Here is a 22263-nt window from a genome sequence, read left to right on the forward strand (position 1 = left end):
ACTTTTCCAAAAAACCTGGAAACTGCTTGTAATTGTGAAGCAAGCACAGCACATGGTGCACACAACAAAATGTGTCCTCTGCATTTAACGCATCACCCTTGACATAAATCGCACCTGGGAGGCAGTGTGTGGAGTCAGTTCTTTTGCTCCGAAACGGCAACCTTCCGATTACAGGTTCATTTCCTTAGCCACTAGGCCAGCCACTGGAGTGGAGATTTTGGGGTGTTTATGGCCGATGTCGTGTGTGTTGCACAATTGTGCACAAATAGAGGGAGGAGCTTTTTAAGTTGGAAATTTTAACAAATTGTTGTGCTTCTCTCCTTCTCATCTCTGATATCTGCACAACTTCTCTACAAACTGCTTAATCCTTGCTTGTCATTTGAAAGCTCATCACATAATTCTCTTTGCAGCATCTTATCCATTGTGGTTAGCTTCTGGTGGAATTTATTTACCAGTTTTTATCAGGTGAAGACAGCTTTGTCCTTAAAAAAAGTATAACTGTTTTATTTTTTACCTTTAAAAACCTTTCAATATCAGACTCTTAAACTAGCACCCACCACACACCATGCATATATAAGATTAATTTGCCAGGTAAAATAAATGAGGTCATGGGATACTGGCAGAAGGCAGGTATGAACTTCACTGACCTCCACTGAACATTATTGCTATATATTATCAGATGAATAGATGTAGACATTCAGATAAATATAATCTGCAGACAGACTCCAAAATCGCAAGGTGACCAATCACCTCGCTGAATGCAGTCGCAGAACCAGGGATTTTAAAATGAAAACAGGCAAAGGCACTGTGTTTTCTTCACACTGGCACAAATGTGTTTTGTTTTATTTATTATATATGTATTGGAGACATCCCAACCTGCAAAAAGTAATTTCAGGCATGTATCCCAAAGACATTGTTTCACACTTCTGTCATTGAGACACATTTTGTTTTCAGTTCACCAGCCACCAAATATATATATATATTGCTGGCCGATGGCTGGTGAACTGAAAAAAAAAAATACCATACTGCCTTTGGTATATGTGCATTCTTAAGGGTTGTCACAATTGCTTTAAATGATGTAGTATAATGTACTTTTTATTTTAACATGGCACACCAATATAAAAAATTCTGCATGAATTGTTTACTTTGCTTGGGAAACGGAGATGTCCTGAATCATTATTATTATCCTTAGTATTACCACGATCATATATTGTTATTATCATATTATATACTGAGACATATTTTCATATTCCTGCTATTTTTCCATCTTGTTTGTCTTAACCAAAACTATATTGTGGGTCGTTGCACAATGTCCTTTGTTGTGTTCTGTTCTAATTTAAATTGCACTACGTTTTACGAATTACCGAAGCGACTCTGAATCTGCAATCACCTCTGTAACATCCTCAGCCTTTTTAACCAAATACAGCCTGTCTTAATGTACACAAACAGACGGACCATCCCACAAACGATCAAAAAACGACCCAAATCCCTTTAATCGACATCAGATTTTGACACATTAGGAAACCGGCGACGTCACAGCATGTGCGACAAAGCCTCCGCCCCCTTTGCTTTCGTCATCACCACGAGACGTTGACGTGCCCGACGCGTGTGAAACACCGCGGCCAGGATGCTCTCCCTGCGCCGCGCCACGACGCCCTTCGCCAGAGTCGCCGGGTCGGCGACCTCGACCTCGGCCGCCGCGCAGCCGCCGGTGATCCGCGTCCCCAGACGCGCGCAGGAGCGGGCCGGACGCGGGAGCTCCGGCCGGGTCGCCACGACCAAGCCCGGCAGGACGCTGATCAGCTGCAAGTTGCCGCAGTTCAACCAGTCGGCCGGCTTCACGCCGGGCAGGTTCGAGGAGACGCGCCTGTGCTCCCGCGGGTGGAAGCACAGCAGGTCCTCCGGCGACCACTTCACCGTGAACAGCACCCGGGCCGTCGCGCACGACGCCGGCCCGCGGGAGCCCACGTTCGGCGCCCTCCGCGTCCACGCGGACCTGGTGGAGGCCCTGCGCCGCGCCGGCGTCGTGCGCCCGACGTGGGTGCAGCGCCAGCTCGTCCCCAAACTCCTCCGCGGCCACAACGTCCTGTGCGCGGCGGAGACCGGCAGCGGGAAGACGCTGGCCTACCTGCTGCCCGTCCTCCACCGGCTGCGGGAGGCGGGGCGGCCGGAGCCCGACGCCGAGACGCGGGCCGCCATCCTCGTCCCGTCCCGCGAGCTGGCGGACCAGGTGGCGTCCGTGGCCCGGGCGCTCGGACGGCCCGTCGGGCTGACCGTGGGGCTGGTGGGGGGAGGCCGGGGCGTGGGCGCTATTAAGGCGGCCTTCGCCGGTGGCCGGCCGGACGTGTTGGTGGCCACGCCAGGCGCGCTTCTCAAGGCTTTGTGGCGGAATTACGTTCGTTTGGACGCCCTGAACTTCGTCGTCGTGGACGAGGCCGACACGATGTTCGATCCCAGCTTTTCAGGCATGCTGGGGAAGGTTCTGACCCAAACTCACATCTCAGAAAACCCGTCCGACCTCCGTGGCCCAACTCCCAAAGCGCAGTTGGTTGTGGTCGGAGCTACGTTCCCGGGAGGAGTCGGGGACGTGCTGGATAAGGTGACGGACCTGGGCAGCATGTTGACCATCAGAAGCCAGATGCTGCACTTCCTCCTGCCGCATGTCAAGCAGACGTTTTTGAAGGTGAAAGGTGCCGATAAGCTGCTGGAGCTGAGCGAGGCCTTGAAAAGGGCGGAGCGGGAGGGCGCGGCCGTGCTGGTGTTCTGTAACTCGGCTTCCACCGTCAACTGGCTGGGCTACTCGCTGGGCGAGCTGGGCGTCCGGCACGCTCGGCTGCAAGGCGGCATGCCGGCCGCCATGAGGGAGGGCGTCTTCCGGTCGTTCCAGAAGGGCCTGGCGAGCGTGCTCGTGTGTACGGACATCGCCTCCAGGGGCCTGGACACACAGCGAGTGAGACTGGTGGTGAATTACGACTTCCCCGAGACGCAGACGGACTACATCCACCGCGTAGGACGAGTGGGGAGAGCAGGAGGTCAGATGGAGGGGGAGGCACTGAGCTTTGTTACTCATCCATGGGACGTGGAGCTCGTGCAGAAGATCGAGGCGGCTGCCAGGAAAAGGACGTGCTTACCGGGGATGGAGACTGGAAATTGGCGGCCAGGCCTTAAAGCAGCAACTGACAATTGACTTTATTGTAATTTAATAGATCTTATTAAAGGATATTTTTTTGCAGTGTGATTCCTGGTTATATTCAGTAATTGCCCAGAATAACCATTTTTAAAATCACAATAATGGCATTATTATAGTTATAGTTGAATAAACACATACATACACAATACCATTAAAAAATATTAGATTTTTTTTTTTTTACATTAAGACCCAGAACTATGAAATAACATGTCTAATAGCAGGGAGTCTTTGCTGTGATGGGAGCATTTTACACTCCTGAATGTCTATTCAGTTATTATTTACATTTTATCATTCGCTCATGTTACTGAGCATCCCATGAAGCTGCTTCTGATCAACGAAGTCGTGAAGGTACAAAGATGCAACTGAAAAAAACAGATCAAAATTCTGTTTCCTGCCCCAAAAATACTAAATGTGTTTCATGATTTGGATTATTCAAAATGCTGCAACAGGATAGATGCTACCTACTGGTTGTGTGTATGTATGTATATAAAGGTACAGGCCAAAAGTTTGGACACACCTTCTCACTGAAGGCATCAAAACTATGAATGAACACGTGGAGTTTTGTACTTAACAAAAAAAGGTGAAATAACTGAAAACTGAATAATGTTTTATATTCCTGTTTCTTCAAAGTAGCGGTCCTTTGCTCTGATTACTGCTTTGCACACTCTTGGCATTCTCTCGATGAGCTTCAAGAGGTCGTCACCTGAAATGCTTTTCCAACAGTCTTGAAGGAGTTCCCAGAGGTGTTTAGCACTTGTTGGCCCCTTTGCCTTCACTCTGCAGTCCAGCTCACCCCAAACCATCTGGATTGGGTTCAGGTCCGGTGACTGTGGAGGCCAGGTCTCCACTTTTTGTTAAGTACATAACTCCACATGTGTTCATTCATAGTTTTGATGCCTTCAGTGAGAATCTACCAATGTAAATGGTCATGAAATTAAAGAAAACACATTGAAGGTGTGTCCAAACTTTTGGCCTGTTTATATATATATATATATGTGTGTGTGTGTGTGTGTATATATATATATATATATATATATATATACACACACACACACATACATACATACATAGCAACACACACACAGGGTGGGCCATTTATATGGATACGCCTTAATAAAATGGAAATATTTTGTTTTATATATATATATATACATACATATGTGTGTGATTATATATATATATATATATATATATATATATATATATATATATATAATCACTACAGTAATTAGAAGTAAACCTGTCTTATAATCTACAAGCATATGCATAACTCAGCGAGGGGCATCTTGCTCATTATTACTATCATTTTCATATTGGTCTGGAACATTAAAACTAAATATGTGTCCAAAATTCCCAACAAAGCAATCTTTAATACAGTTGTATCTAAAGTTCCTTTTTCTGGCAAACATAAGACCTTGAGACATAAACCTGTGACACTGTCATTCAGCCATTTATTTGATAGTAGGGGTACGTAATCTTTGTTCAGTTTGTTTTACAAGCAAATTACAAACATTTTTTTAATTACAGTACATTTGCCCATAAGGCTGTGGAATGTGCGATGGCATTTCTTTTTTAACGTGTTTCATATTCTTATTGTGGAATTGTCATAACATCCCCGCTACCCGTGTTGGAGTTGCATTAATATTTGGGGTAAAACTTAAACAGTGTGCTGAAGTAACAGTGGGATCAGCGCCACAGTGGCCTGTACAGTCAGTATATAAATCAGTCCAAATGTTTAACATAGAATAACACAAGACTACACTTCTTAACAATATATCAGATTTCGAAACGACACAGCCTTAAACACATTTTTAGAGAGATCGCGTCACACAAGTGTAACGTACTGAGTTGAGTGTTCACAGTTGTCCTTAACCTCTTGCAAGTGAATGGCCGGACTTTACGCAATAATGCAGGTGCGCTTAACATTCCATCCATTCTCCATGACTGGCAAAGTGATGAGGATGCAAGATGCCGCTGACTTTAGGGAATATTTGTGATCTGCAATGCTAAAGCATTCAGACGTTGCAGTGGTTTTGTGTCCTTGATCCTCATGGTCTTACTTACTGGCCTTTTCTGAAACCGCTTTGCTATGCAGTTCACTGCCTTTGAACAGAAACGCACCTATTTACAGACATTTACTCCTGTGTGGGATAAACTCTTTCTGAAAGCACTAGAGAGGTTCAGTGCAATATATATTGTAATGTGTGGCTCAGATAAGAGTCTCAGTTTATACCAAGACTTATAAAAGGACGGTCGCACACATCTATATGTTCATTCACTCCCTTAATTGGTCTGTCACTGCTATTCAGCACGCAAGGTCAAAATAACAATTGATGCGCTGACCACGGAATACTATTAGTTCTGGTTTTAAATTGACTCTTGTCATTTATCATGGAAGTGCTAAAAGCTCGTCAGGGAGAAAAAAATAGAGCTGCAGAGTCACCATGCCTAGTAATAAAAGCCTATTCCTTTACACACTGAAAGCCTTAGAAGGCTAATTTGCGCTCAGTGCTGAATTTACGTTCTATTGTGAGAGATACATTTTAAATAATGACATTCACTTCCTTTTAAAATAAGCACTGAAACGTATTTTCTTTATTAGAATGGCTTTGTTTCTAACCAACAGGAGAAATAATGAATACAAAATTAATTTCGTTTTCTGGACTGCGTACACTCATTATTTCAATTCGGTGAGGATGAGATAACATTAATAGTACATGTTTATTACTGTACATTCACTGGTAATTTGTGCAGAATGTTTTTCAATCTGTTAGAACATCTATTAGCCAGTAGAAGGTAAATATAAAAAAAAATATTTTGTACTTTTCAGATGCTTTGAATATGTAGGCACCACCTCACACATTGGTGGTGGAGTGAGTAGTGGAGAAGTTTTCCATACGTATGCGCACGACTTTCTCCACAGGCGGGGGCTGGTAGAGAAAGCTGCAGGTGAACACTTGCTGACATGCTTTGCGGAAGTTCTCTGAGAGGAAGGCGTACAGTATGGGGTTGACGCAGGAGTTTCCGTAGGCTAAGCAGTGTGAGATGATCCGGAATGCAAAGGAGGCATTATTCAGCGGGAAGTCTCCAAACTCCACCCACATGGCAATGATGTGGTGAGGCATCCAGCAGATGAGGAAGGCTGCCACCACCAATAGCACCGTCTGAGCAGTCTGAAAGAAAGACATGAAAGCCAGGAATCAGAACATCGCCATTATATACCTCAATCAAGAAATCCCTTCCCAGGGGAAAGGGTTCTAATGAAAAACAGACACTTCTAACACAAACAGGTAATCTAATGGTCATTATTCAAAAGACGATGAAGTGTGTATAGATTGCAATTATTTACATCCTCTACATTCCAAACGAATTAAAAGAATTCATTTCTTCCATAAGCCTTCATTCTCTAAGCAGCCAATATTACTGCCATGTCATTTGCAAAATTAAAAACATGGTTTTGTACAGGTTTAAATGATGGAAATGATAGATTCTCAGTCTTTAATATTAAATAAATCTTTCTAATGTCTCAGGTGTTGGGCCAAATATCCACAATTTTACATGATATAGATTGCTGAATTTGAATACTTTCACCTTTGTTCCTAAGAGATAATAATAATTAAAATTGATAAAAGCATGAACCAAATCAATATATCAATATGATATACATAAGGTATGAAAATAAACATGGATAAATTAGATAGTATTCTTTCATTCATTAGCTCTCGGTTTTAAGATACATCTAGAAATGTAGAAAAAAGGTCCGTAGAAAATTTTTGTAAACTGGGTTTTGAATACCCAGGATTAATTCAAACCTCATATAACATATTTTTGCACGTCTTGAGCTTGTAATCTTTTGTTTACAATAATCAGGCAATCAGCAACCTACCAGCAGCTCGAGGTTCAAAAATTGCAGGGGATAATTGAAAAATAATCATACAATTTCAGAATCAGAACTGAAGCACCCATATACATTAAACCAGTAAAACAAGAAAACAAATTTGAATGGAATTCATAATGGAAGATTATGGTCACCTCTTCATCACCACTTCCACCCCTGTGCTCTCCCAGAGCTGCCTTCATTATCCACACACTTCCCCATGTGGATCAGTTCCACAGACATTCTTCCGCTTTACTTCTGCACGTGTTGAAGCTGTCCATCATGGCTGGCTGACTTGTTTTACTGCCTTGTTTATTCTGTTTTTAGTGAATTACTTTCACTAAAGAATATGTGAGGAGAGAATACCTCTAGAGCTGCTTTAATGAGCCTCCAGCTGTTTACTAGGCATAAAAATTATACCCAGCCTTAGCAACAAATGGCCATAGGCTGTATATTTAAGTCTTTAAGACTTACGCAGTGCTGGTAATAATGATTTCAGGGGCTATGCAAATCCAAAAAAAATCAACAAAGGCATTGATGCCCAGCTGTACTGGATGGAGCTCAGCGGCAATAACCTACTTTATGGATCCGAAATGGCTGTCTGCTATGGTACACAGTGTGATATCCTTCATATCTTAACTCGAGCATGCCCAACAATACAGAATTCCAGTGCTCGTGGCTTAAAAATGTAATTAGCTCAATTAGCTGCATGGCTGGAAATAAAATCACTTAGATGCTGGTATCCAGTGACCATGACTACTCCTCCCTGGCAGCACTGATTCATGTGGACAAGGAATTTTTTCCCCGTCTTTCAGTTGACTACAGAAAAATTATACTGCTTTGTTTTTCATTAATATGAATATATTCTTCAAATCTGATTCCTTACTCCAGTAATCCTTATGGTTCTTTCATTTGAGATAATAAATAATTTGAAATTCATAAATTACATCCATTTATATACAAGTTCTGGTTCTTATGTGATATATACTTTCATTAGAGGGCAAGCACCTCAACACCTAACTCATTTCCCACATTACCAGTCAGTAATTCATAAATGAAATCACAAGTATACGTAACAAACGTGCTATCTAGAAATTGTTTCTATTATCTTTATAAACATGGGCATGTGGTCATGTGGTCATGTGGTTTTCTGAATATCTGTCACTTAAAGAAAAATTTAGTTATGTCCCCTTCATCATTAGCAGATCAGGTACGTCTGACACAACACAATGTCAAATGTTGGAATGGCCCAGTTTAAATTTTAAATTTGGTGGTAGAAACATTGTGGTTAACACCTTCAGATATGTAGTTCCACTTGCTAGTTCCACGGTAACTACTGAAAGCCACTGTATTTAAGAGCTTAATGTCTTCTTTAAATAAAACGAAACATTATATAATGTTAAATGGATATTCAGAGAAATATTACTTTAACCTTCAGAATTAAATATGATTCATTATTTTCATGCTAAAGCATGAAAAGAGCTCCAGATGAATCTAAAATAACAGAGACAGTAGAAGGCTAAGAGTTGGTTAATGGCTAAATAATTATCATATCTCAATTAACTTCATGAGCTTCAGTGCCATAATGAAAAAGCGAAAACATAAAAATGTCAAATGACAGAATTGCATAATCAAAAAATGTGAGATATCATAGGGTCTCAAGGCCACACTCTGATATTGCCATGTTGCTGTTAAATGTTAAAAACATTAACTACAACTCCACCCCAACCTCTATCCTGAATGTGCAGATACACAGATATCATGTTTTGTTAGTGATATTAATTACAATATGAACTATTTTCTGAAATCAATTAACTGAATATGAGTAATGAATTTAACAATATTCATGGACTGAACAGTTGTAATTACTATTATTATCAAACATAAACTATTATTATTAAGTATTAAAATAAATATATGTAATTTCATATTCCAACTAATCTAACAATATATGTACAGTAACTGTAATACATTTGGACACACCAACCATGTTGCAGTTACTGAGACTAAGATGGAGAATTTTTTTAATCAATGCAGGAAACATGTACAAATTTTTGAAGCAGTAGAAAGCAAACATATTTTTCAGAGTCGCCTCTTTTTACCTTCATGACTATTGTCATCATCAAAAGTTGCTTCACAATATGCTCATTAACATAAGTGAATGATAAGTTATGTTCAGCATAAACCTTCAGATCTGTGGGAAATCCCAATTGTCTAACTAAAGTTGGTTAAGAAAAGCCAAGAGTGTTGCTGCTATAACATCAAAAACTTCCTGCTTTGGAGACAAATCTTCAAATCTTTGTCTTGTTTGCTATTTTTTTGTTTATTACATGACTTCATGTGTGTTATTTCATAGTCCTGTCTTCAGTTTTGTTCAAACTTCAGTTCAGTGTAAAACAAATGCAAGACCGATAAAGGGGTGTCCAAACTTTTGACTGGTTGTCAAAAGTGACATTCTGTCAACTTTGCATGAGAGCAAAAAATATGTATATATTTCAGATTTCCCCATAATTAAATCAATTTTTTTTATACAGCCAATTTTAATCTAAAATACTCTCAACCACTCCAGCCTGTGATAAATCATGACAGACGTTGTTCTCCTGAATAAGCTGTTTATGATGGATACGAGAGGATAAAGTGCTTCCTCTGGGTATGTATCCTAAATGAATAGAAGTGTGTCCTTCACTTCAAGAGCTCATAAAAAAGACAAAAAAAAACCCAACATCTGAAATGCAAGCTGACATAAAGCATTTGTCCCAACATATAAAATACTGAGAAGCAGTGACCTTCCTCTGGCTCTGCATGCAGTCTGGCACCTTGGGGATACTGTTTACTTGAAGAAAAATAGTTTATCTTGGGTCTGTCTGTCATATGTCTGGTGAGAGGCCAGTCATATTACAGAACCGTAGCCAACATGGCAAGGGTCCAAACTGTCCCAAAAAAGAAAGGAACGGTCTTTTCATAAACACTGGAGCTGCTTGCGTCATAATCTTGTGTGAGGGATGAGGATGTGATCTGCACAGATACCCTTTGAAGATTTCTGTCGGTTGGTCTTGAATAAACAGACTTTCTGTTAGCTGGTCGGTAGTGGGGCCGAACCACAGAGCTGAGATGAAGTGTGTGCCGGTTGTTTCGGGAACAGATACGCCCATGAGCAGCTCATTCTAAGTGTGAGTCTGATAAAGAGGGAAAACGTGTGTTCACAGCTAATTGTAAGTGACTTGTGGGTGGCTAGTGGCCTTTGTCTATATGACAGATGCTCATTATGAAATAGTCAAAGGGGTTTGGTACAATATAAGATAAAGTAAGCATAAATAAATAAGCATAAACGACTTCAGGGGGCAGCGGTGGCCTAGCAGATAAGAAATCGGACCGTAATTGAAAGGTTGCCAGTTCGAATCCTGATCCGCCAAGGTGTCACTAAGGTGCCACTGAGCAAAGCACCGTGCCCACACACTGCTCCCCGGGCGCCTGTCATGCTTGCCCACTAATCACTATGGTGATGGTTAAATTCAGAGGACGCATTTCACTGTCTGCACCATGTGTCACATGTGACAACTAATCACTTTCACTTCACTAATCACACGGATTCACATCCAAAGATGATGGCCTTATCCACATGGTCATTAGAATCTCTTGAGAAATCCTTATGGTTGAAGTACACACTGACGCTTGAGTGACAGTGTGTTTTGCTTCTCAGAAGCACCACCCTACAGCCAAGATTGTAGTTTGATCTTTTAAGTTTTTTGTTTGTTTATTTGCTTCTCTGTCACCTACATTTCCTGAGACAGACCACCATGGCATTCAACAGAAACACATGATGGTTTGACATAGAAAGGTTTAAAGTCAGCGTTGCAAGTGATCCCATGCAGCAAAAAGATCACAATTCCAGCAAAATTACTGATGGGTTACAAAAAAAAAAAAGGTCACGATGGCTGGACATGGCAAGGAAGGAATCCTGACAGAAATAAATCCATCCATAAAATGAACTAGTGAGTGCTCCCAAAAGCTCACACAAGTGCTTCTTGGCACAGATTGTGTTTAAATTACTTTTACCATTCTTGAAAAAAAGATATTCCGTCATTTGATTGGCTGATTTGGTGAGGTGGTTTTCCCTGATATGTCCCATTGAATTCAACACTCTCCACTCACTGAACAATTTTTGTGACCAAGGCTTTTGCAATGCACACCCCGATAATGAAGTCACTCAGATCCTCCATCCTGCATCCATCATCCACAATCAAGCTCAGCCAGACCTTCTCAGCATATCAGAGAGAGTTTGAATACCTCTGCACTCATTATTTACTTCTCATCTCATTTATTCAGGTTTTTCTTTTATCCATGTCTGCATAGATTGCTTTCTCACAGCCTCATTGTAGAGAGCAATGAGGCACCGCCGGAGGAAGATAATGAACCCACTGCAGCATTAAAGCACACAATACAACTTCAAAGTGATTCTTACAAATTTAACCACTAAATATATATAATCTCATACAATATGTTATTTGAATTGGTGAATACTAGCTGAGCTCCTACTCAGTTCATTCTCAGTACATTTAAGGTGAAGTAAATTCTCTTCCTAGGATAAGTTTTTGCAATTTCAACGGCTATTTGCTGGAGACATCAGTAATTTCCTGGTAATTGAAGAAGAATTACAAGCATCACATATTTATTTATTTGCAAGCAGCAAGTCATCTAAATTCAATAGTTCTGAGCAGAAATGCTGAAACCGCCATCCAAATCACTGATTAGATCTCTGAGGACAGATGTACAGTGTTGCTTGCAAATGTCTGGGTTTAAAATGTCTGTTACCGTGAAGAGTAAAGTAATGAGTAGATGAACGGGTCACTATAATAATTAAAATTGTAGGACAAGAACACAATTAAAATCTCTTGCATGTCCCTAGACAGCTGAAGAACTTATTGTCAACAATGAGCACAGGCATGTTTGGAGAAAAACGGTGCTGAATTCCAGGACGGTAAGACTTCTCCTGTTAAAAAATGGGTGTTGCTGCATTGATCCTTTCTAGAGGGAAGAAAGAATTTTAACAAATTCCAGCAAATTCCGAAAGCAAAACAGCACCCCATTTATAAAAAAAGTTTGAAAGAGTTTTGTTCATAGAGCATGATAATGTATCCAATACACACTTCAAAATCCACAATGGAGTACCTGAAGAGGCACAAGATGAAGATTTTGCCATTCCCCTCACATTCCCCCAAACATTGAAATAATTGAAAAGCAGTTCATGCAAGGAATCTCCCACATTCAGAAGCCTTTTGTTACAATGAATTGAGAAAGTTCATTGGGGCCACTGATTATGCAAGTTGTCCCACATAACAGATCTGTAGTTTTCATTATAGGTACACTTCAACTGTGAGAGACAGAATGAATGAAAAAAATCCAGGAAATTACTTTACAATTTATTTGTATAATGGTGCAGAAAATAAGTATTTGGTGTAATATAACCTTGGTTGGCAATGACAGAGGTCAAACATTTCCTGTAGGTCTTCACCAGGTTTGCACACGCACTGTAGCTGGTATTTTGGGCCATTATTTCAAGCAGATCTTCTCAAGAGCTTCTCATAAGCTTCCCACTTGTGGGACTAATAAAGGATCATCTTATCTTATGTTATTGGACTGAGGTCTGGAGACAGGTTAGGCCACTCCAGAACCTTGTAATGCTTTTTACTTAGCCACTCCTTTGCTGCCTAGCTGGTGTGTTTGGGATCATTGTCATGCTGGAAGATACAGCCATGTTTTCCCCCTATCTTCCTTACCTGTCCAACCCCCGATGTACTGTGCTGTGTTTATGCATGGTCAGGTTGATGGCCAAGTTTCAGTAGTACTTGTACTTTTGACATGGTTTGTTGCAACAGCAATAAAGGGTTTTATCAATCACTCAATCAATCAATCAATCAATCAATCAATCAATCAATCAATCAATCAATCAATCTATCAAAGTTTAGTCTTCAATGCTCTCACTGATGGAATGAGGTTTTTGTCATGATGCATTGCCCCATTCTTCCTTCTTTTTTAATACATATCAGTCATCTTGTCCCTTTTTGCAGAAAAACAGCCCTGAAGCATAATGTTTCCACCCCCATACTTGATCTCTGGCAAATCTTAGATGGGCCTGGACATGTGCTGGGATCACATTTCTATCACATTTCACATTTCTAGAACTGCATGATTTTAATCCATGATGATGTAGTTTGTTACTAATAAAAACCTTTGGCAGGCAAATACTTTTTTGCCCCAGTGTATCTTTACTGCCTACAAAAGTAATTTACTGGCTATGACCCCTGGCAGAGTATCGATCATGTTCAGTGCTGAATGTTTTCCTTCAGGCACTTTTATTTATTAAAGCATTTATTTAATACATGTAAAATAGTGGAAATAAGGAAATTTTGTCTTGTTTAAAGTATAAAGTAATCTGTAACCTTGTCTCCACATTACTATTCATGGTAATAGACATTATAAGAAAGGGTACCCAAACCTTTCCATGCCATTGTAGCAACAAGGCTATGGAGTTGCTGCTTCTCAATTTATAAGCCTGGATGCAATAAAATATTTTTTTTTTTTTGATAATGATTCATAAAAAAGACTGAAGAAAATCTGAATTTTAAATGGACAAATGCCTTATCAATTAATGAGAGCAACTAATCTTGTATTAATTACCAAGAGTTTATCTCCAGTTAATCCAGTTCAAAGGCTTTGGAAATGCCCCACTGAAAACAAGACATCTTTCTCCTCATTGTATCCCTGCAGTATGTCACTTTTAAAATGTCCTTTCCCAGCTGCTCCTGTCTAGTGCAACATATAAACAACGGTGAACCAAACTGATGTCTGATCCAGTCTTCTTTCAACCAAATAAATATTCCCTTTCCAATACATGTCTATTTAAAAAAAAAGTATTCATTGTGTGTGATTCAGAAATCCTGCAACTTAATAAATATGAAAGCAGCTGATGAAATGATGATACACGACATACGGCATTGTGATGCCCTGGACACAGCAGGTGCCCATACACCTGATAATGGAATCCTGATCCATCCCAGCTGACTTAAGGTTAGGACAGATCAGGACTCCATAGACTTGTGAAGCAGCATACAGACATTGCTGCTGCACTGATGTGTTCTGGACACTTACTACATTTGGTTTATTTCCATTTCTGGCAATCACCTCACACCTGCGGGATTGTTTATGTTCTTCCCCTGTTTTCTGGTGGGTTTTTGGCCCTCGTGCCATTTTCATTTTGTATTATTTAATAAATCCCAAATGAGTTTCACACAAGGGGACAATTCTCCCCCAGTGAGAAACTAATTTCATAATCAGTTAAACATAAGTCTAAATTCATCTAATGCATGGACTGTTTGATAAATATCTAAAAATATATTATACAGTGTATCATAAAGTATGGAGATCAAATATTCACAAGTTGGAGAGGCTCATTCTGAGAAACATCGATTATTTGCAGTTAAAGTGGAGATAAAAGCAGGTTGCCATATCTTAGGTGCATGAAAGATGTAAATATCAAACAATATAACAGCAAATCAGCACTGGCCTGCAATAGAGTTGTCCTATTGAAATGCAGTCCTAAGTATCATCAACTTTGTCCAAATCCTTGGAGTTGCCTCCCTTGGGGTAAAGAGAAATACAGAAAGGATTCTCCATTTTGGATAGGGCCACTTTCTCCCCTTATTTCTCCTCATCTGTCCACCATCAAAATACTGTCCACTTTTATAGTCCGCTGCTTGCTTTTTTTTAGCAAGGCCTGACTGAATCAGGCACTATAATCTGTACCTGTTTGCTGTGCCGCACATTCTGAACCTAAGTTAATTTATGAAATCATTAGGTCTTCCTATATTTATTTACCATTTGTCATCTGTCTCTGAGGGCAATCATTATTTTTAATCTTCTCATTGATTTCTCAGGTCATTTGGAGCAGTGTCTGGTAAAGCACCTATTTATATTGGTGTCCTTCTTCTTGTGTGGGTGTATTTGTGTATTGACACCACTAGTCGGAAATCTGGTCTGCAAATCAGTCTCTGGTACAAGGTGCATACAGTATGAGGAACTGAACACAAAATGACATGTTGCTAGGCGTTTAATTAATGATATTATAAATGCTGTTATAAAAGGCATCAACGGATTTACAGTAATTTTATTTCAATCCCCATTGCAATTCCCACAGACAATCTTCAGATCGAAAAGTCATCTTTCTGAAGCAGACTGACTGAGTGTTTAGAGTGAAAGCAGTGGTGGCATGTGAGCCCTCTCATGGGGCTTCAGGGTGCTGTGAGTGGATAGGGAAAATGAAGTGTAATAATACAGCCGACACAGCTGACAATGTGATACTGAAGTTCTGAACAATATTCCTGACTATTTTCACTCACCTTTGTTGTTGACTATCAACCATCCTCAATTCCAGAAACAGTGTCTGCCTCAGTAATAGCACACCAAAAGATCCTCCATGTAATTTGTACCTTTATGTACAAATAAAAAAAATGGCTTATTTATCATTACCTATTAATGCTTAATTCCTGACTCCAAATTTGACTTCTATTATTTGATTTTATTGCAATGTGGTTCTCATATAAAAGATGCCCAGACCCACTGATACACATCAGTGTTGGACGTCAAGTTTTCATGCAATGCAGTGTGACTAATGCAGCAGAAGCCGCCTGGCATCAAACAGACTGGCAACCGAAACAAGGTAGACAAAATGATAGTCGAATGAGCACTGCTTTTATATAAAAAAACACCCATTTGTGCCCCATGCCTGGCTTTTATGGGCCAGAAGGAGAGTGGCCTGGGAACAGTTATTTGTTGCTATAGACACTGATCTATGTGTTGCTAATTATCCTCTAAAAGCAAGCTCTGACTAACACGCTAGAGCTGCCTCGTCATAATAATTTTTACCAAGTGTCCTACTCTCACGACTCTTTTGCATGATACCTTTCTCACAGGTTAGGGCCATACTACAGCCACTGTCTGGTAAAAGGCAATCTATTAAGCATAATTATAATCACATCAATCACAGCCACTAGGGATGCATGTGACAGTGTATTTCATGGTACTGGGCCCTGGCAAATGCCAAGGATTTGTCAGGAATCCTCCTTTTTGGTCCCTTTTCCAGGTCAGTTCTGCAGACATCAGACAGGCTGATCTGCTGTGGTGAATCCTATTGGGCGCAAGCGAAGGAACATGATGACATAATCTCATCTGTTTCTACGTCTAAACATATGACACTGGCTCTTCAACCTCCAAAATGCTAAGAAAAAAATAAAACTTGTCATATATGCTTTGAGTTATATTCAGATCATTATTAAAACAAGACATTTTTTGTTTAACCTTTAACTTGTTCCACAAAGAACAGGGCAATAACAAAATGGAGGCTATTAATGATGTGATAAATTACAATAACTTGATGTGAATCAGGCCATAGTGGAAATTGTGTCTAAGAAGCAATCAAAAAAGCCATAATCCTTGAAGAATAAGAAGCAGTCGGTTTATGATCCAGCACTTCAAAATCAATACTCCCTACAACACAAATCATCTGGAAGCATTTCACCTAGTTTTGTGATTCAATGATTTAAGGAATCAAGAATTAGGTCTTCTGAATGGCGATTATCTGTGTGCCTTAGCTGAAGCCTGACGTGCATCTGTAATGGATATCATGTCATGGACTTGGGAATAGCAATGATGTCAGCCAGCACCTCTTACTGTAGCAATCAACGACTTAAATTAAAGCTTTGTAATGCAAAGTAGAAGCCATACATCAGCAGTGTCCAGAAGTGCTGCTAGGCTGGGTTCATTCACTGTTGGACAATGGAACATCCAAGAGGTTAACTTTTCAAATATTATTTTTGGGAGGTGCCAAAAAAACGAGCCAAGGACCATGCAAACTGTTATCCGGGGGTCATGTGGGGTTAAGATATGTACACATTTTTGGAGCAAGTGCATCCCTGCCGGTCAATGGCAGCCCACGTTCTGCCCGGATTAGCAATGCACGACTGTGTAAGCAGAGACTGTGCTGGCCGGCCTGCAGCCCTGGCCTTTCTCTGACTGGGCAAAATCCAAGGTAAACAACACAGACCTGCTGTACCTGCAGACCTGAAAACTCACATAATGGATGAATAATATGTTAGAATTTTGCCTTCTAAACATACCCATCTGGTATCTTCAGTAATAATAGATAGAGATGCTCTCAAGTGATGCACTCAACTGTTCCAAAACTTTGTATAGCATGTTAAAGACATCATTTCTTAAATTGGTGGACAAAATATACAAAAACAGTGATATTCAGGCTAAACATCAAATCCTGTGTTGTTCAACAGAACCATTTTTATTACCATTTTTTGGAATTGAGGTTGTACAAACATTTCAGTCATCTATGTAATATCACTTGACCAATTATATGAAGATAAAATGACAGTTTTCCTGACTCCTGACCTTTAATATGGGTAATGAGGCATTTCAAAAGCCTGAAGATGATTTTCGTTTTAATCCTCTTCGTGGATAAACAATCATTAATACGCTCAACTATACTAAATGCACTATTTAAAAAAAGGCAATTATACCAGTAGACGAAAATGCATATTAAATTAATATGAAGAGCACTTAACACACTTTCGATAGCATGCAGTAAATAATGTCCAATTAATATTATATCCAATTTATTTGCCCAATCATGTTCAATTATTCTTACACATTCTAAATAACCTCGATCATATACTTACCTTTCTCTTTGAGCGCTCAGATTTCTTGGACATATTCTTAATCTTTTTATGAAGATGATACAAAACCTAAGTACAAGAGAAATAACAAATTAGATGTTGTGCAGTTAATTGCATATGTGGAAGTGAGAAGCACAATGGTATAAAGAATTCTAAAAAGTCTTTGTTGTAGTACAACGCTAAATTAGCTGAGCTATTACAGCCTATAACTGCAATCAAGTCAGAGGCAGGTACTGTAATTAAACCGCGTCCATTTTACTTTGACATGGGATGTCTGTGACAGCACAGTGCAGCAAGGAACCATTAACTTACCATTAAGTGTTATATATAAATGTGCTTCTCTGACCTTTCTTTTTGCTTGCACTAAATAAAACATCGAGCACAAAATGAAACATTAGGTGTGTACGCCTGAGTGCAGCAAATAATATTTTAATGGCACTAGGAGCAATATGCTTAATATGCTTGTTTGACATTTCCAATCGGCATGACATTTTTCTCAACTGTGAGGCCCTGCTGCGAACAGTCGGTGACGTACGCAACAGGAGCATAATGTGAAAATGTCTGTCTGAAACAATTTTTTATGTAATTGCAAAACAAGCAGAAGCGTTACATAACAAAATCGGTACACAAAACTGTACAAATCCTCGGATCAGTAATTGGATGTACTAATGAAGGCTTCATACATCAACAATAGCATAGGTTTCATTTCATCTCTTCCACCGGGAGAGGCACTGCCCATGCCACTCGATCCAGCAATTAATTAAAGTGCTAAACAAAGTATTAAAATTAATTATAGTTATGCATCTGGTGGTGGGTTCTTGATTTAACTTGCAAAGCACTCAGCCTCTCATCCCTCCGTGATAATGCCATCTCATTAACATTTCATTTCACACAGTCCACGCAATTTAGACATCACTACCAATTCACTTCTATATTCTGTAGGGTGAAGTTAGGTAAACCAGGGTAGCCCGAGACAGCAACATTTCATCTTTTCTCTCCACTGGCACCGAGAGCCCTGTCAGCAGAAACCCTTGACTGAAGTCACATACCAGAATTCATGTAAGATCAGACATCAAAAGAAAAGCTGTGGATAGACAGAAGTGAGAAAATGGTTTGATATATTTTCTTTTCTGTACTGCATATTTCTTTGTCTAAAGTATTGTGCATAAATGGACAAATAGGCATGATGCAACAAATTAAACATTAACTTCAAATTATACCTTCAAAATGATACTTGCACCTTAATGTGCTACTCTTTGTGCATTTGTGTTGGCCCTGTGTTAACGTATTACGGCAAGAGAACCTTTGCTCTTGTCATGAAAGTATTAGCCTAATAAATTTGTTTTATGGCCTCATGAGCCACTTAATGATTGCTTAACTGTCAGTCAAAAAGTTCAAATGTATGGGAAAAGAACACAAAAAAAAAACATATAAAACAAGATGATATGAACACTTTTCACATTTTCTCCTCTGGTGGTGCACCTAAGAAGAAACGTGACATTTGTGGTCCTCTGTGTACTCTATGTATCCTCCATGGGGTCACCCATAATTCATTAAAAGGGCTCTTGTTCAGCAGAGCGCCTCACAGTCAGTATTCACAGGGAGAGTCCCCCTGGAGACACTCAAGTGTCTTGATCAGAGACATAATGGTAATAAGGGGGACTTTGTGGTCTTCGGGTTCTCACCCGCCAATGGCGACTCGGCTGTCCCCCTGCACACGTCCTCTCTAAGCACGTTTCTTTTTATCGCAGTTATTATATTGCTCGCCAGCCGATGGTTCGGAACGATGTCTGGCACCACCCGTGGGTTTCTCATTCTCCACCGAATCAAACTTGCCACTACGACCGGTGCGTAACGCACAATTCCACGACGCGCGGAGCCGCAGTTAAAGGAGCGGCAGCCGCGCACTTTGATCGCGAACTTGTCCGTGTAAAAGTCTCCAAAGGTCAATGTCGGTGACAATAACAGGCTGTAAAGCGATTCCGAGTGACGACACCCCCCCCCCCCTGCCGTCGCTGCGCGCCGCGCGTAAAACGCTTCGAACGTCGACGTTGTGGTCTTTAACCTCGATTTATTTTTATTACGACGGAGCGCGTCTTACCTTCGCATAACAGCACGTGATCAGCAGCAGCGGCAGGAGATAGCCAACGATCAATATGGTCACTTTGTAGGTGTGCTTCGCCGAGATCTCGAACCATGCCTCCCAACAAAACGAACTGTTCGGGGCGTCCGGGTGGTCGGTCAGGATCTGGTGTTGGGCAACCGGGATGGCGAAGACGAAGGAGAGCGACCAAATGGCACACACCCCGATGCGCGCGTTCCTCCGGTTCCGAATGCACGGGGATTTTTTGGAGTGCACCACGGCGATGTATCTGTCCACGGACATGGCCACCAGGGTGAAGATGCTGACCAGCATGCTCACCATCACGAAATAGTGCACGAATTTGCACAGGAACGCGCCGAAGATCCATTCGGGCAGGCTGTAAATGGTGGCTTGGAAGGGGACGCAGAAGAGGAGGAAGGACAGGTCCGCGATGCTCAGGTTCAGGATGAAGATGTTGGTGGTGCTTCTCGAACGCCTCGCCTTGATCCTCCCGATGACGATGATCACCAAAGTGTTGCCCACGATGCCCAGGAGGAAAATGCATCCAAAAACGGCCGGCACGATAACCACCTCCGGTCCGAAAGTGTCCCCCTCACTCGTCCGGTTGTCCCCCTCGGTCCAGAAAAGCGTCTCGTTGGTCGGCGGCCACATGCTTTCCTCCCCCTCGCCGCTCCTCGGCGCAAAGTTTTACGTGGAAGCCCACCTGCCGGCCAATGCGCTGCGCGCAGCCATGCGTCCGCCGTCGGAGCGCGTCCGGGAAAGTTTGGACAGGGACGCGCCCCCCCCCCACGTCCAGGCCACACAGCTCCACTGCGGCTCCCCTCACCTGTTTATAGGAGCCGAAATGACCGTGGAAATGACGTCAGAGCCCCGGGGCTGCTTCTGTCAGAACGACTTTTCACTGTTAACCAGGTTACAATAAATAAGACCCACTTTTAAAACAGCAATTTTGACAAGTTACGTTGTGTAACAGCATTATGCTGTTTTTATATATATATATATATATACAGGGAAACTTACATGGTAAATTATTAAAACGTGCACTTAAGAAGAAGGTCTGTGTTATTCAGCTGCACCACATTATTACGAGACATTTATTTTTCTCCATTCTTTGGCATTGACACGTCAGCCATGCATTACGAACATCTTTCCAACTGCTTATTGGAGTTTACATGATCACTCGCACTTTTCCGCAGGATTGTAAGGAAACCCTTTGACAGAATACATTTACATTTACCCTTATCCAGAGTGACTTACAATCAGTAGTTACAGGGACAGTCCCCCTGGAGCAATTTAGGGTTAAGTGTCTTGCTCAGGGACACAATGGTAGTAAGTAGGATTCGAACCCGGGTCTTCTGGTTCATAGGCGAGTGTCTAACCCACTAGGCCACTACCACCCAGAATAAAGGGAAGCACATTGAAGGTTCTATGTTCTTACAAGTCCTTACATCATCCCTTTTACGGTATATTCTCTGTAGCTTCGAACACAACCTGCTGGAGTCACTTTGTCACAAAGTATTATGAAAGCAACAAAAGTATAAATTCTGCTCTGTCGTGCCAGCTCAGTTAAAACTTTGGTGGTTTTATTTAGCTCTGTTATGACTAATTAAATGAACTCTGATTACTGAGGCTTTAAAAAGGGATTTGCCATTGACCATGACTCAGCTAGATGGCCCGTGCCATCATTGCCAACTTGAGACGAGCACTTGAGACCAGCAGGCATAATTTTTTTAGATTAAAAATGTTTTTGCAGCATTTTATGCATAATTTATTATTTTAATTTAAAATACGTTTTTGCAGCATTTGCATGACCAGGTATTCATAACATTAGCTAACATAATATTATATAATATGCAATTTTTCATTTAATAGTGCACACATTTGAAATCAGTATTAATCTCATATTTGACAACATTCATGTTGAAAATTCGAAAGCATCCTATAAACACACTGATACATAGTCCTATGAACCCAGATATGGTGAATTATCAAATGCCATATTTGAACATCATATTGCGGCGGCAGTCATGGCTCAAGCCTGTGTGTAGTTGTCCTGTAGATTGTGTGGGAGAGATGTGGAGGGGTGCAGACTCTCGATGGAAGGCTGAGGGTGTGAGAGTAACATGTGTTTCCTGAAGCCGAGTCTATTGTTAGAAACACAGTACTTTCTTTTCTAATTATCGTGTCGCAGTGACTTGTGACTCACGCTTCAGATCTATGCAGTTACATTGCAATGTATATTGACTCATCAAACTCATCTAATTAATATGCCCATTGTACAAGCTCCAAGCTAACATTCTGACTGCATATTAATATGTTCTCTCTTGCCTTATTACAACAGCTTTATTTTCAG

General features: G+C 40.9%; 2 protein-coding genes across 3 annotated transcripts; one reads left to right on the top strand and one right to left on the bottom strand.

Moving 5' to 3' along the window:
- The first annotated feature begins 1584 nt into the window (after positions 1 to 1584).
- ddx28 (DEAD (Asp-Glu-Ala-Asp) box polypeptide 28) lies at positions 1585 to 3338 on the top strand. The gene has a single exon (XM_028956929.1). It carries the CDS (start codon positions 1628 to 1630, stop codon positions 3185 to 3187), a length of 1560 nt encoding a protein of 519 aa, XP_028812762.1. The 5' UTR covers positions 1585 to 1627; the 3' UTR covers positions 3188 to 3338.
- A 1323-nt stretch (positions 3339 to 4661) lies between these two features.
- galr1b (galanin receptor 1b) lies at positions 4662 to 20692 on the bottom strand. 2 transcript variants are annotated; one of them, XM_028956592.1, is made up of 3 exons: positions 19908 to 20692; positions 17810 to 17875; positions 4662 to 6363 (listed from the first exon to the last, which is right to left on the bottom strand). In XM_028956592.1, exons 1-3 carry the CDS (start codon positions 20559 to 20561, stop codon positions 6046 to 6048), a joined length of 1038 nt encoding a protein of 345 aa, XP_028812425.1. In that variant the 5' UTR covers positions 20562 to 20692; the 3' UTR covers positions 4662 to 6045. The 2 variants fall into 2 exon arrangements, with proteins under 2 accessions (XP_028812425.1, XP_028812426.1); XM_028956593.1 differs by lacking the exon at positions 17810 to 17875.
- Between the last annotated feature and the right edge of the window lie 1571 nt (positions 20693 to 22263).

This window comes from Denticeps clupeoides, chromosome 16 (genome assembly GCF_900700375.1).
Source record: "Denticeps clupeoides chromosome 16, fDenClu1.1, whole genome shotgun sequence".
Taxonomy (NCBI): Eukaryota; Metazoa; Chordata; class Actinopteri; order Clupeiformes; family Denticipitidae; genus Denticeps; species Denticeps clupeoides.